The 16,173-nt window shown below is 43.1% G+C and overlaps 1 protein-coding gene across 1 annotated transcript in view; it reads right to left on the reverse strand.

The window, feature by feature from the left end:
- Positions 1-16,173, reverse strand: part of SPIRE1 (spire-type actin nucleation factor 1) — a 138,861-nt gene that overhangs the window by 15,936 nt on the left and 106,752 nt on the right. Inside the window, exons 9-11 of the mRNA XM_015414360.1 lie at positions 7,971-8,140; positions 3,108-3,195; positions 1,212-1,354 (exon numbers count right to left, since the gene is read on the reverse strand). Coding sequence (XP_015269846.1) covers positions 1,212-1,354; positions 3,108-3,195; positions 7,971-8,140 — 401 coding nt within the window. The remainder of the gene's footprint in view (positions 1-1,211; positions 1,355-3,107; positions 3,196-7,970; positions 8,141-16,173) is intronic.

Below are 16,173 nucleotides of genomic sequence, written 5' to 3' on the forward strand. Positions count from 1 at the left end.
AAACACTCACACACCTTACAATTGTAGATCACGAGACTGGTGCCTGTGATAGGCCTTAGTGAAAACAAATTTTTGTATTATGTAGAACCGCTTCAATTTTCCTGTACGTTGATAATTTCCTTCATTCATTTTTAGAATGTTCTCTCTCCTTCTGAGGTGTAAAATAATTGCTCTCCTAAACTAACTTGGGGGATCCTCTTGTGCTGTACTTTTCATGCTGTACTGACAAATGAGCTTAAGCTTACTGTACCCCACTCATCTATGATCACAAGCTGCACTCAAGTTAGAACAGTATGACAAAAATGCATTTGAGCTCTTGTGGGGGAAGGGAGTTGTCCTCTATATTAGTGAAGTGTATTAATTAAGACCGACCAACCTCAGCTCCTTGAAGAGCTGGCACCAAAAACATAGTCTCCTGAGCCAAAGAAAAATAAGGTCTCACTTTGAAGCCAATCAATACTACTCAGAGGGCTCAAAGAGTTGGCACATACCCGCTTTTCTCTCAAAATCAGAATTTTTCTTTCACTCTATCTCTTGTCTAAAGGGTTCTTAAAGGGCCTTTTGGCAAGGAACGAGAGACCAGAAAGTGAATTTGGATCTCTCAAATGAAATTGAAAGGCATTTAAGTACCCTGCCAGCTCCAAGGCAGCATTCTGTTCCCCTATGACACTTACCCAGTCGGAAAACTGCTTTCAATTAGAGCCAACTGACTGAATGTACTTTCTTTTCAAGTAGAAACACTTCTTTTTTTTTGCCTCAATGGATTCAATATTACATTATAATCACATGCTGCTCTAGGCTCCTTAATCCAACTAACTTTAAACAAGTTGGTGGGGGGGGAAAAATCTCAAACTTCAGTAATAGACTAAAGTGCTGGAAAAATAGTAAAAAACTTCTTTTTCATTTTGAACACTAGTAAAGGTCTGCTGTTTGGAAACCATATTAGTTCTATCAAAGTTCATCAGGACTTAACCAAGGTGTTGAAAATCTGGATAAGAAGGTTCAAAGCTGTCTATTTCGGAAGCTTCCTTTCAGTTCTTTCAAGACAAAGCCCAAGTGCTGATCCAAACTCCCTCAAAAGTTCAAGACGGTACAGGATCTGGGGTTTAGTCACAGCAGTTTTATGTGTCATTTTGCTCTCTTCATTGTTGCGGAGCTGCTATATCTGTACTCTTCAGCCAACCCTGAAAATAATCTACCATGCTACTTACAAGGGATCTGGAGCTCTGTTTTGTGGGTGGCAGGAACTGTCGCACGTTCGTTGGTGTTTCTTTTTCAATGGAGTGTCGCCTCTGAGGTGGCTGCCTCCTCTCTGGCTGCGGCGTGGATGATATTGGCAAGAATTTTGGAGGCACTACAAGGTTGATCAGCATTAATTAGTTCCAAAGCAGCAGTTCAAATGTCAAAGGAACATTAATGACAGAGTACTGGCCATCCAGCACTGTTTTCTGAAGAGACTGTGGTAATGCTTTTACAAACTAAGTGCACCAAGTATGGACTGTAATTATTGGCATACTAATAATGTAACCTGAAAGATCTTTATTGTGGTGGTTTTATCCTGCTAAATAAAGTCACCTCATGACATTGGCTTGGCTCCACCAGAGCATTTACATGAGGGGAAGAATTCTGGCACATGGAACACAAGTTTCTTGCCTTCCTACCTTCTGCTGCAGCCCAGAATGCCCCCCTGAAATGCAGTTCTTGGGGTAGGAACAGCAAGTGGGGGGAGCATTTGGGGCTGCAGTGGGAGGGTAAGGCAAGAAAGTCATGCTCTGCAGTTGAAATTCCTTCCTCCCTCCCAGAAAAGGATAGACCCAAGCCAATGTCAACTGAGGTACCTTTTCATTGAACAACTAGATCATCTCTCTGTTTATAAAGGATCTAAGAAAAATTCAGAAAGAACAGCTTCCAAGCCAAAATATAGTAAGATTCCCCTGTATTTCATTTAAACTGAAAAAAATTACTAAAATGTTAAGCTAAAGCTTTTTGCTTTATATTACATCTCGGTCCTACAGATCCTTATTATTGTGAGTAACTTTGCTAAGGCAGACACAGCAGGGACCCTCCATCTAAAGGAGGAGAAGTGATAGGTATTGCTCCCTGCCAATACTATTCCCATCTGAATAAGTGAACTGTAAAAAAGAAATATGCTGTTGCACTGAGATACCCCTCGCCCTCCATCCAGTGTTAATCCTGTGCTGCAGGTAGCCCAGTGTCAGGCACGGCCTCTGTACAGTACAGATGGACCATACAGTGCAAAGGCAGTGCTTGCCAACGTGTTGACAAAGACTGCCCCAAAATGCATTGCCATAGGTTCTTCTCATACTGCCAATGCAAACCACAAGCTTAAATCATGTCACTGCAGGATAACTGCTGCCTCACGCTAGAAACTCTGGGGATGAAGCATCAATGGCTAGGAATGAGCAATTTCCCTCTGAAGTCACAGGGAGTTCTTTGGAATGGGTAATATATATAAAAGAAAAAGCTTGGAAAGTGAAACAAAGGTGATAGAACTTCCCACACAGTCTAAATATCTGTGATTGCACAATTTCATGTGGTTTTTCCCAGTGGCCACAAGACGAGGTGCACTTCAGTATCTGACCCCCCAGTAACCTGAACACTGTACTCCATAGACAGACAGAAGGTGTGATGTACTATGGAAGTCTAAGCTATTATCTCTCCCAGCCAAATTGCTTTTACCATTCTTTAGCTTGACTGTTCTACCTAGACTGTAAACGGAGGCTTTGGGAATCCAAGACAGCCTCTGTATCCCAGACATGTGTTATTTTACCTAAAGATGCCAATGGATTCTGAATAGCAGATTCTAGCTTCTGTTCAAGTTCATAATTGATTCTTGCTCTCATATCACTCAAAGACTGCTATTATCTACTCCTTTGTCCTGCCCCAGACCAGACTCTCTGGCCAGCAGAACCTCATTTTAATCGTCCATGAAAACTCATCCTACAATAAAACTGCTGTTCTGTAAGGATCTGAAGTACTCTGTTGTTTTACATAAACTGGATGTTCCCTTGCCTGAGCTATCTGTTTCACAGGGGTTCTAGTATTTAACAATTAGCACAATTCTTATTTGAATGCTGAATTCTTACCCTTTTTCCCAGAGGTTCCTGGAAATGTATCTTCCATTTGAGACGGAGATATGCTACTGCTACTAGCTGATTTACGTATAGTCTCTTCCTAGAAGAACAAACTGAGGCTTTAGAAGTTTTGACAATCCTACTTTCCACCACTTACAAAAATAATATAGTTAAATTCAAGTCCAGTGACATCCTTGACATCAACAAGATTTTTGGGGTAAAAGCTTTCAAGACTCCCTTCATCAGATGCAAGTAGAAATGGAGATCTCTGAGTCTTTATATCCCAGTCAGAAGGTAGGAGGGATGTTGTAAAAAAGGAATTCAGGGTGCAAAGGTACAATGCATACAGTAATCAGCTTGATTAGAGTAGAGGGGAAACGTGTGGGGGCAGAAAATTAGCATTTGTAGTGAGATAAGAATCTTATGTCACTATTCAGCCCTGGAGGGTTCATTGTTCTGAATTTGTTCTGAACTCAAGTTGAGCAATCTCATGTTGTAATCTCCCCTTGAAACTTCTTTGTTTGAGGACTACCACTCTTAGGTTAGCAACAGAATTACCTGGATTTACATGTTCTTCTGTTTTTTGAGTGCTGTGGTTTTTATGTTGGATTTATGCCCATTTATTCTCTTGTGTAGAGACAGACCTGTTTGTCTGATATAGACAACTGAAGGGTATTGCTGACATTTGATGGCACATATAATGTTGGAAGATGAACAAGTAAATGAACCTGAGATGGTATGGCAGGTGTTATTAGGTCTAGTGATTAAGTTGTCAAAGTGGATATGGGGAGAGAGTTGGCATCTTGGTTTCTTTCAGGCCCTGGTACCAGAGTTTGGGCAAGAAAACATTTGTCTCCCAATGCCTGTGAGAGGGGAGTATCATTGTCCAGCATAGTTGTAAATCATTAAATGATGCAATGAACCGCTGTGAACTAAGAGCTGTATGTGACTGCCAGTGGAGTTCTGTTGTTGTTTCATTTGGGCCTCTGGTGTAGCAGGTTATCCCCTTTGTATCATTCTGAATTTGTTGTTCTGTTTTCTTACTACATCAGGTGGGTATTGTAATTCCAGGAATGTTTATTGTAGCTCCTGCAGGTGAAAATCTCTGAGGGATTAGAACAGATGTGGCTGTAGCATAGAGCTTGGCTGCAGACAATAGATTATTTGGTATGTTTAGCATGGTGAAGAGAGACACGTAGATATGTTTGGTGATCAGTATGTCTCCAGTGTAAGGTGACTTTTATGTTTCCATTATGTATTTGTACAGTGGTGTCTAGAAAACATACAGGCCTGAAGCCAGGATTTTGTGACTTGTGGGGCAATTTTTTTTCTGGTGGGGCTGAAGTTCTCAGTGCAGAAAGAAAAACTTAGCCAATAGAAAGCTGTTACCAGGATAGATATCTAAATTGCAAGCTGTCAACCACTTCAGATGACAGTTCTCAGCTGCTGCAAGTTAATCACTTCTGCTAGCCTAAGGAACAATTCTGATAACAAGCCAGCAGGTGGGGGTGATGACTTCTATAGTCAAGAAAGCTAACACTTAGGCAGAAAAACTCTCTTAAAGGAGACCAGTTTCTGGACACAGAGGTCACCTGTGTCCTAGAGGTCACCTAATCCAACCCCCTTGCTCAGTGCGGGAATTAGTAAACTACAGCACCCCACTCTGCTTACAGGAGCGCACACCTTAAACATGTTTTAAAATGATTGAAAAAAGCATTTACAGAAGAAATTCTTGTGGGGCTGTGCCTTTAAGAAAGGGGGCAGAGTCCCCAAAAGCCCCACCGTAGCTACGGGCCTGAAAACATATTTCTTGCATGGACTGGTTCATGGTCAGGTTGATGGTGTGTGTTGGGGGGGGGAGTTGCTGAAGGACACGTGAAATTTATCTAGTTCTTCTTTCCCATGTGTCCAAATGATGAAAATGTCAGAAATAAATTTCAGGTACCAGAGGGGTGTTAATGGATGGGAGATGAGGAAATACTGCTCCAGGTTAGTAATTAAAATGCTGACATATTGTGGTGCCATGTGGCCGCCCATGGCTGTGCCATGGATCTGAAGGAATAAATCTTCACCAAATCTGAAGTAGTTGCGGGTGAGAACAAACTGGCAGGTGTTCCTGAGTTCCTTCTTTACAACACCCCGCCCACCTTCTGACTTGGATATAAAGACTCAGAGATCTCCATTCCTACTTGTATCTGACAAAGGGAGCTTTGACTCTCGAAGCTTATACCCCTGAAATCTTGTTGGTGTCCAAGGTGCTACTGGACTTGAATACTGCAGACCCACAAAGCTACCCCCTGAAACTGACAATAATATAATATCACTCTTTCTAACACAAGTTGATGTTTGAACTTCAGTTAAGCCAGTTTGGTACAGTGGTTAAGTGCGCGGACTCTAATCTGGGAGAACAGGGTTTGATTCCCCACTCCTCCACTTGCACCTGGCTGGATGACCTTGGGCAAGCCGTCGTTCTGATAAGAGCTGTTCTTGAAAAAGAGCAGTTTCTCTCAGAGCTCTCTCAGCCCCACCTACCTCACAGGCAGTGTTCCCTCTAAGCTGAGTTAGTGTGAGCTAGCTCACAGTTTGTTAGGCTCCGGCTCACACCTTTCTGTCTTAGCTCAGGAAGGATGGCTCCAGAGCAAACTCATTTAAGCAGTAGCCAAATCGCTTGCTCACAACTTTAATGCCAGTAGCTCACAAAGTAGAATGTTTGCTCACAAGACTCCACAGCTTAGAGGGAGCATTGGGTAGTGAAGGGTGGGGTATAAATCCAATCTCTTTTCTTCTTCTTCTGAATACTGCCCAGTGTCACAGTGAAAAAGAGCCACCCACAGACAGGGTAAAGGCTTCTGCTTACTGAGGAACTCCCTAGAAGAATATTACGGGCTTGGATCATAACTTACTTTCCATTTGTAAGTTGACAAGAAGGCAACCGAAAAGAAAATTTGAGGAGCAGATTGCTAAAAACTTTACAAAAAAGAAAAGGCAAAGCATTATCAGAAGCCAGAAAACAGCCAGGGAGCCAGCTGAGCCACTGGATGACAAAGGAGAGAAAGGACTGCTTAAGGGAGGAAGGACAATGGCAGAGAAACGGAATGAATTCTGTGTTTGTTTCCACTGTAGAAAATGTAGGCCAGGTACCCACACTGGCGCCACTGTTCTCAGGAGGGGTGGCTGAAGAACCGAATCAAATAAAGGTGATGATGAGAGATGAATTTTTTACATAAACAAAGAATAAATTAAATAATGGACTAATGGACAAATTAAAAACAAAGTCTTTGGGTCTGGACTGCATACACCCAAGGGTTCTTAAGGAACTCAAACATGAAATTCTTAGTCTGGTTCTTATGTAATTTGTCACTAAAATCAGCTTCCGTACCAAGTGCCTGGAAAGTATCAAATGTAAAAGCAATTATTTTTTTTAAGTGATTTGGGAAATTACAGGTCAATCAGCCCAATGTCTGCTCTGGGTTACTAAGTGGAAGCTAGAATGATTAAGGTCATAGAAGTACAAGGCCTTCTGCAAAGGGAAGTCATGCCTCATCCAAAATTTCCGTAAAAGGATTAATAAACATGTTAATCAGGGTGATCTGGCAGACATTATATACTTAGACTTGCAAAAAGGTTTTGATAAAGTCCACATCCAAGACTCCTGAGTAAGCTTAACAGTAAAGAAATAAGAGGAAATGTCGTCTTGTGTATTAAAAACTGATTAATCAACACAAAGCAGAGCATAGGAGTAAATGAACAGTTCTTGCAATGAAAAACAGCAAGTTCCCACGAGAATTGGCATTGGGGTCATAGCATTTAACTTGTTCATAAATGACCTGGCATTGGGGGTCAGCAGTGTGACGGCCAAGTTTGCAGAGGATATCAAATTATTTAGAACAGTGAGAAGCAAGGTGGATTATGAAAAGCTCCAAGAGGATGGCTCCATACACAGCAAATGAAGTTCAATAAAGGCAAGGGCAGGGTGATGCATATTGGAGCAAAAAGGGTCTTAACTTTAAATACAGGCTAACAGAGCCTGAACTAGCAGTAACTCAGATGGAATAATCTGTGGGTTCTAGTTGTTTGTTCTATTAAAACATCAACTCAGTGTGTAACAGCAAAAGTCAAACTTCATGCCAGGGATTATTGAGACAAGGTATGAAAATAAAATGGCCAATGCTACAAAGCCCTTGTATACTTTGGAATACCCATACTGTTCTGGTTGCCATGTACCAAAATATATATATTGGTGGTGGAAAGTGCCATCAAATCGCAGCCAACTTGTGGCAACCCCATAGAGTTTTCAAGAGATGTTCAGAGGTGGTTTGCCATTGCCTGCCTTTGCATAGCAACCTTCTTTCATGGTCTCCCATCCAAATTCTAACCAGGACTGACCCTAATTCGTTTCTGAGATCTGATGAGATAGGCCTAGCCTGGGCCATCCTGGTCAGGCTGTATACTCTAGATGTACTTTAGGTTAAGTTTGTATTAAAAATTATATAGCTGAAAAAAGCACAGAAGCGGGCAACCAAGATAGTTAAGAGGTTAGGGCACCCAAGTGTCTATCCAAGCTTGGGGGAGAGGTATTACTCATTCTCTTGATGAATCCTAATTCAGCATTTGCACACTGAATTCTCCCTTTGAAGTTTTTTTTGTAGAACAAAAACGTTTAGTTTTGCAACTGTATGTCCTAGAAGATTAAAATGTTGGCCCACTGGTTAGAGCATCTTTCTAATGAGGAAAGACTGAACAGCCCAAGGCTTTTCAGTTTAGAGAAAAGATTACTTGGTGGTGGTGGGGAACATGATAGAAGTAGATAAAATTATACACAGGGCAGAGAAAGAGTATATCCTGAGCATAGGCTGGCACTGCCTGATATCTCACCTCTGAATCTGAGCTATCTAGTTCAGCCAATGTGGGAGCTTTCAGTAGTCTCTTCCGTTGCACTGTCAACTGAGCAGTGCCAATGCCGTTCACATTTGCTTCAGGTGCCAAGCTGCCATTCAGTACATAGCTTTCTGACACTTTTCTGGAGGTCTCTGGTGTGGATGCATCTAAAAAAAGAAAAGAACCGGAAGTGCTTGTGATGGCGTGTTAGATGAGGGCGTGGATGCTCCACTTATACCTTACTCTCACACAACAATTAATAAAGGTCTGCCACTGTGGTATTTAGCTTTTAAAAAAGATATGACAGACACTGATATACAATATGTATGTGACATGACAGAAAAGCATAAGGAAACAGAAATAGTGGGGTAACTTTCACAAATGCATCTTTAAAAAACAACTCTAATCCACATTATTTATTTGCATTTCTAGCAGATAGCAACACTTCAGTTCACTTTATTTCGATATAAAATCAGCTTAAAACCTTGCCACGTACAATACTAAGATCAGCACATAAATTTAAAGGTGTCATTATAGTCCAGCCTTGTCCAAGGACTTAGCCATCTGCTTACGTATGCTGCATGCCCTCATACAAAATTTTGCGATGTTGCAAGTTATTTCTGAAGAAAGATCGGAGAGAAGCATGGAGATGTAGAACTGCTCTGCTCTTCCTGGGGAATTTACTAACACTGGTGTGATATATTGTGAGCGAATGTCACTACAGAAGGGCAGTGTAAGAATACATGCTCTACAGTCTCAACCTTTCCCATTTGGCAGGGACACACCCATTGTGTATGAGGAATACAGAGGCCTCTGCCTTCCAGAAAGGCTGAGGGCAGGGCACTGAAGCATGTCAGAGTAAATATGCTTCTGTATTTAGGGACTTCTAGTGCTGTTAAATAATCTGCCAGCAAGAAAGGGTTTTTGGAAAGGTATGATACTGCAGGATGCCGCTGCAAGCAGGCCCTATCAGACTGAAGGGCCGGGTCCCAAATCCATTGCTTAAGTATTCCTTTGGCTTTCTGAAAGCCTAGATGTAACAGGGCAGAAAGGGAGAAACCGTACTCTTGCAAATTTTCCTTAAGGCACTCCTGCAGCTTTGATTAGGGCTCATGTACATTTAGTCCAGATAAGATTTTGGAGGAAGCAAACCAATGACTCCACCAATTTATTTCATAGGCAATGCTATGAAATGATGCTGCAAAAGGATGCTGCCCAGTTAGCCAGTTATAACAACATCCTCCATTGTTATTCCATACCTGATGACACCCAGGGTGTCCCTATAGCTGGTTTCAACATCTGGGACTGGGTGTTTCACTGTGATGCTGCAACAGATAGGTAGTCAATCTCTCATTCCAAATTCTCCCAATGGTTCAAATTGTTCAAAAGGGACCATGTTAGAGCCTCCTACTTGGTTAATATCCCTTCTCACAACCTCAGAATAGCCTTTACCTTGATTCAGTTTCAAATCATTCCAATGGCTCTGTTAGCTAGATGTTACTCCAAAATGCTGCAGGCCCTTCGCCATTGCATTTGCGGAGTCTGAGTTCTAGAAGATCCAGCACACTTACTATCCTGTCATCTGTATGCAGAGCCTAGAACCAAATTCCTTACAGAGCTTTTAATGGGTTTAAACTTTTCTTCAGATTCAGAGAAGCTGTTTTTTCTTCTCTCAGACAATGATCCATTTGTCTCTTATAGAGTTTAACTTTTTGCTTTAACAGCTAAGGAAATACGGGCTAGAGTTGTATCTAGAGTAAGGTTGCCAAGTCCATCTTCCACCCCCAGCGGGGGACTTTGGGGGCGTTCCTGGAGGGGGCGGGGCATCCCCAATGTGATGACGTCACATTGAGGATGTCCACCCCCCCCCCGCCCGTGCGCCAGATCTCCAGAAACGGCAGTTCCCTGCACTTAAAGGAGCCGGCATTTCCCTTTTAAATGCAGGAGCCGGCGTTTCCCCTTTAAGAGCAGCTGCGTTTCCCTTTTAAGCGCACGAAGTTGGCATTTCCCTGCAAGCTTGCGGAGATCAGGCTTGGGAGGAAACACGGGTTCCACACACTTAAAGGGAGAGAGATGGGTGGCTGTGGGTGTTGGGGCTTCCCTGCTGGCCATCTGGCCGGCGGTGGGTAGAACCCCCCCAAAACAGGGGACCCCTGGCAAACCAGGGGGGGTTGGCAACCCTAATCTAGAGAGAGTAATGTTTTATTTGATCAGTACCTTTTGGTTAGATCATTTTCACGCTGATATCTTTAATTACATTTTATGTGTGCGTCAGATTGTTTTATGTGTTCAGATTGTAACAGCCTTTGGCCATAGACAATAAACTTCATATAATGTATATAAAACTGTATAATGTAAACCGCTCAGAGCCCTTAGGGAGTGAGCGGTATATAAATCGAAGGAATAAATAAATAAATAAATTTACCTGTAACTGTTTAAGTTACCCAAAGTGATACGGTTGGGAGACTTCACCACCATCTGAAACTAGTTTGGCCTTGACATCTGTTGGCCTCACATGAACATTAGAACTCTCTCTACCTCTAGAATGCCCCAAACACTTGTAACACACATTCTGAACTATACCAGTAATGGCAGGGTATGTTTACAAATTCTCTAACACACCCTCTACACCAGGGGTGTCAAACATAAGGCCCAGGGGCTGGAACCAGCCCATCCAGGGCTTTTATGCGGTCCACGAGCAGCTGGTGCAAGGGAGGGAACAGGAGACTGCTCATGGCTTCAGCATGGCAGGACAACTTCATCTGCAGCAGTCAAGCAGCAGAGGAGTGTCTGTCCAGTGGTGCACTGCTGGCTCTTCAGTCCACCCATGTGGGTTTTCCTTTGCGTCCCCCTCCCAGCCCATGGGGCCTTGCCGTGAGGATACACCAATTCGGAGCTTGCCAGCTGCTGTCTTTTATACATTCTAACCCCAGGATCTGGCATTATGTTTTATGGCACACATGGCCTGGCCCGATAAAGTGACATTTATGTCAGAGCCGGCCCTCGTGACAAATGAGTTTGACACCTCTGCTCTACACTATTTCCTGGCTAGTAATGCACTGCCTATCTAACTGGAACAAAATGGACTAGCACTGGACTAAATGCCTCATCCTGCCTAAATCAGTAATACAGTCAAGTCTCCACCTAAAGATCTATGGTCAAATTAGAGATCTCAAAGCGCTGCATCCTTTAAACAGCAGTTTCAGATCAGGGCCACATTGGTAAGGGAGAGGGGTATCTGTATTTTGACCTTGAAGAGTTAACAACATGCAAAGCCCCTTGTTCTGATCATTAAGTGGTAGAAAGGTTCTTTTCCCCATCTTTCCTCCACACAATCCTCTGCTGCTGAAACTGTTCTTTGAAAATCAGTGGCAGGATCCAATCCCAGATCTCCCAATGTCTTATCTGGTTCGACCTTTAATATAACTAAGTTAACAAACCACAGAACAGAAAATGTAAGGTCCTGAATAATGCAAATACAAGGTCCTGCATGTCCTGAATAATGTGATCGATAGTTAAACACACACACAATCAACACAGTCAGCAACATGGCAGTCCACAGCTGGCTCCACATACCATCTCTTCCCCCAAGGTGCTGGGCCTGCTGATCAGCTGGGCTATGCCCAGCACTACCAGGGTGGGCTATGACACGGGGACATAAATGTATGTCTGGGACCTACAAGCCTTCCTGGTTCCTAGGTGTGGTAACTGGCAGTCAGATCACCTCCCCCAAGTGGTTGAAATGTGGCCACAGACATTAGGCAGTTTGTCAAGGAAATCAGAGCTGACCAAATCCTGGAAGCCGCATGAGGCCGGGGAAGTTGAGAGGTGTGTGTCGAAACAGTAAAGGACTGTTTAAACCCTCATAACTGAGCTCAAGATTGGACAGCCATTCTAGATAGAAAAGAGGGCTTTGGGTAAAGTATGAAATTCCCTATCCGAAGCCCTCAGGGAGCTGAGACGAGGCAAAATGGAAGGACCCCCTCATCCCCACAATGTCCAAAACTTCCAGGATTTGGTCAGCTCTGATTTCCTTGACAACTGCCTAACTTACCTTTTCTGAGCCACTAGGAAGTAATTTAGCTGCTGGTCTGCTGTGATGAACTTTCAGTCTCTTATACTTAAATGTTCAACATAGTTTTAAAATTGATTTTGTTTAAATCATGTATCTATCTTTTATAACTAGCCTCATTGTGGGTACACTAAGCTGAAAGGCAGGGTATACATTAAGTGCATAACCACATAAAAATGAAATGGAATCACCACCACCCAGAAGGATGACGCTGTGATCAAAACACAGCGTATGAGACAATAGATGCTTGAATTCTGCTCTGCCTTGTCAAAGCAGACAATGGTTTTCAATGCTTTTTAATGAGAAAAGGAAAGGAGAGCAATTGGTGTCTTTGTCTATGATCTGAGAAAGAACACAAAGAAAATGTGGGGCTTCAAGAAGATCACAATGCAATTCATGAATAGATGTTGATGCATGAGTGTGTGATGTATACACACAAGGGGCATTTACAGATCTGATATAGTCTTGTAAAGAACAAAAATTAAAAATCTTGAAATATGGTAGCACATGATAAACAGGCTCTGTTGGGGCTGGAGGAAAGAGGTGGGCCATTAGGCAAGGTGCCTACTATTCACAAGGAGACTCCGACCTCAGCTGGAAGATTTGGGGGTACCATGAAATTACAGCAAAATATCTAGTAATTATATTCTTAGGAGTGCAAGAACAGCATTAATTGCCTTACATTTTTAATCTAAGCTGTTTTATTTGGCAGCTGCCTCAGAAGTCTTCAGCTGATAAAAAGGGTAGAAATATTTTAAATAAATTAGTTTATTTAGGATTTAGTTTTAATAGATCATATAGTGTGCTGAAATGTCCAAACAAGCAAAAAAAACCCCAAACCCAAACATGATTGGGGGGAAGGGTCTTTGGGTTGGAAAGGATTAAAAAATAAGAATCCAATTATCATTTTGAACCACATAAGTAATCCTAATGCTAAACTCTATTAAACTACATTAAAATACAACCTCATAACAACAGTCCACTGTAAATCATTTTACTGGATTTTTAAATACTTCAAAGTGGCAGCCAGGAGCCAAGGTTCTGAAGCCCCCAAGCTGGACAAAGCACAAAAAGAGTTTGCAAGATCTGCCTGTGTGCGCGCTTTGTGCCACAAGGGAATCTATAATGTGGCATGGTGGAGACAAGGGGGTGGTAATAAGCTGGTTACTGTTACTGGTACACTTTGGTTTCTCATGAACGGACGGCTGCTGCCTTTCCTGACTCTTTACTGAGTCTCATTTTTTTATGTTGGAGGCACAGGAACAGAGAATAGGGCAGTAGTGAAGGAGAACTGAACAGAAAGAAATTTTTTTTGTTTGTTTGTTTAGAAGGGAATAGAAAAAATGAGTACTTTGTGGGTAAACTATCTGATGGGGAACTGATTCATTAGGCGGCTCATGCCCCACCTCTACCATGCACTCAGTTTTCTGACTTTGGGCTTCATTAGTATGATTTCTGCCACACTAATCTTATGCTGAAGTAGCAAAAGTGAACCAAAGGCTTTAATGTTTTGAGGCTCTCTGCCTAGCACCTGGTTTGCAATCTTAGATTTGTCCAATCTACTTCTGCATTCTGCTTCCAGCAATCATTAGCAATATGCCTCTAGGAAGCAACATGCCTCTGGACATAGAGTTTTCATTTAGCTATTATTACAAAACAGAGGGGGCGTGAAACTCATGGGGGGGGGAATCCCATCTCTCCCTCCCGTCTGATAAACTGGCACATCCAGGCCCAATTGCTCACCTTGGACCCAGCTACCGCATCTGGGAGCTGCTCTGAGCCTGGAGCAGTTACCAGCATCTGTTGCTGCTTTGGCCAGACCCCAAGTGGCTCCCTGTGTCTGCCACCAGGGCCAAGCCTGGAGCTGCTCCCAATATGTGCTGCGACCAAGCCCAAGTAGCTCCTGACGTGTGCCAATGCCGCAGCTAGGCCCTGAGAGGCTCCTTGCATCCACCAAAGCCACAACGGGGCCTTGAGTGGCTCCCAACATGTACTGCCACCACAGCTGGCCCTGAGCAGCTCCTGGCACCTGTCACCACAGATACGCCTGGCTGCTCTTGTGGGCAAGCCTGGAGTGTGTCTCCCAGCGCCCACTGCATTAGAAGCAAAGTAAGTGCATTATCTGTGTGGGAGGGAATGCGGGGGGGAATTTAAATATTTCATATTTTCCTGCACACCTGGAGAGTCCCCCAAGTGCACTGAAAAACCTGTTTAGCCTCCACATGGACCTGATCCACAGATTTAGCTATCTGCAGACTGGGGCCATGGGTGTCTAATAGTACACAGATTCCATAGGCATAGCTGAAGAAAAGCAAGTAGAAAGAAGCTTGGGTGGGCAGAAACAAGGGAATGTGTGATTGGAGTGCTTTAGAAGGGGTTTGTAACATGTCCAGTTTTTAGAGGTACCAGCTGTCACTTGCAAGACCTAAATTTAAAATGAGAGCCATGCATAATCCATTCAATGATCATACATCTGCGCTGCTATTTTTAGAGGCAAACTTATTGCAATTCTGTGAAACTGCAGATAAAAGAACTATATGTTCTATTGTTTAGAAAGCTGTCAGCATGCCTTATCAACAATCAGTTGTTTCTTTATTGTGAGCTTTCTCCAAGCCAAATAATTTTATAAGGAGAAAAAAAGAAAACAAATTATGAAAGCTAAAGTTCATTTTACTATAACACCTTCGATCATGTGTTTATGAACTTTTAACTAATAGACTAAAAAGAATTAATCCAAAATACTGGGTAAAAATGTGCATATTATGAAAAAAGCAAGACTAGGCTCATAAACCCTTTAAGGGACAGAACAAAGTTAGAGTCCAGTGGCACCTTTAAGACCAACAAAGTTTTATTCAAGGTGTGAGCTTTTGTGTGCAAAGCACACTTCGTCAGACCCTGGGATGGAATTACAGATCGCAGTTGTACATACAGGGGGTGAGTTGTTAAATTAGCATGCAAAATACTTCCCCTTGGCTCTGCTGCTTCCTTTGTTGTCCAGATTTCGCCCCCTGCTCTCCCTCTTCCCCCTTCCTTCTTAATGGCCCTGCAAAAGGCCTTGGAACATGGAAGGGATGGTTTCCTTTCTGACAACAACGCAGATAGGGATGACAGCCTCTAGGTGAGACCTGGGGATCCCTTGGAATTACAGCTCATCTCCAGACCACAGAGATCAGATCCCCTGGAGAAAATCGATGCTTTGGAGGGTAGACTCTATGGCATTGTACCCTACTGAGGTACCTTTCATCCTCAAATCTCCAGCAGTTTCCCAACATGGATCTGGCAATCCAACCCCCCCCCAATCCCCCTAGATGCCAGATCCTCTTCTTCTGCCCTCTGTTTGTCATGGAGAGAGCTCCCGTGGCCAGAGTAGCCCAAAGCCAACCAGGAAAGCCCTGAGTCAAAAGGCAAAGTGCTTAAAAATGCACCATAAAAAAAGTCGGCAGCCAGTTCAGCCTCTGAGGGCTGTGATGACATGCTAGGCTCATCTGTTGGAACTCCCATAACCCAGATGGACTCCCTGACGACCAGAATGGATCTTCAAGTGGTAATGTACAGTCCCCCCCTTCTGAGGTACTGGGCAGGTATAATCCTTGCTTGGCAGAGTTTATGGAATTTCTAAGGAAAGCCTTGAGGGAAGAACTGTAAGGGATGCCAGAGCACTCCTCCAAACACTCCTGAGATTACCCTCTCCTGCCCCCAAGAAAAGGTCCAGGTGCAGAGAGGGGCATGCCTCATCACCCATATCAAGATGCCTTCCTCCTCAGAGCAAGAGTGACTTTTCTCCTGCTACAGTCTAATGCAGGGGGTGAAAACCGCAGGCAGGGAAAGTATGTAATGAGTGCATTGCTCTGACTCCAATTTCTACTCTAAGATGCTGTAAAATGTATGGGGCAGGAGCTACTTCTGTCACAAACATCTTCTAAACTATTCATCCCACCTCAAGAAGCAGCTTTCCATGACTCCCATGAGTATCCAGTTGAACAAGAAAAAACAGCTTTGTCTCAGTTGATGTCAGTTTGGGTAGTGAACAGTACAAATGTTTATATTAGCTCTACAGGATATTGAATCAAACCCACTTCCCAGCTTAGGCACCAGGTTCCCTTAATCTGTTAGAGTATATATACAGGA

This window comes from Gekko japonicus, unplaced genomic scaffold, assembly GCF_001447785.1.
Source record: "Gekko japonicus isolate JY-2015 unplaced genomic scaffold, Gekko_japonicus_V1.1 scaffold157, whole genome shotgun sequence".
NCBI classification, from domain to species: Eukaryota; Metazoa; Chordata; class Lepidosauria; order Squamata; family Gekkonidae; genus Gekko; species Gekko japonicus.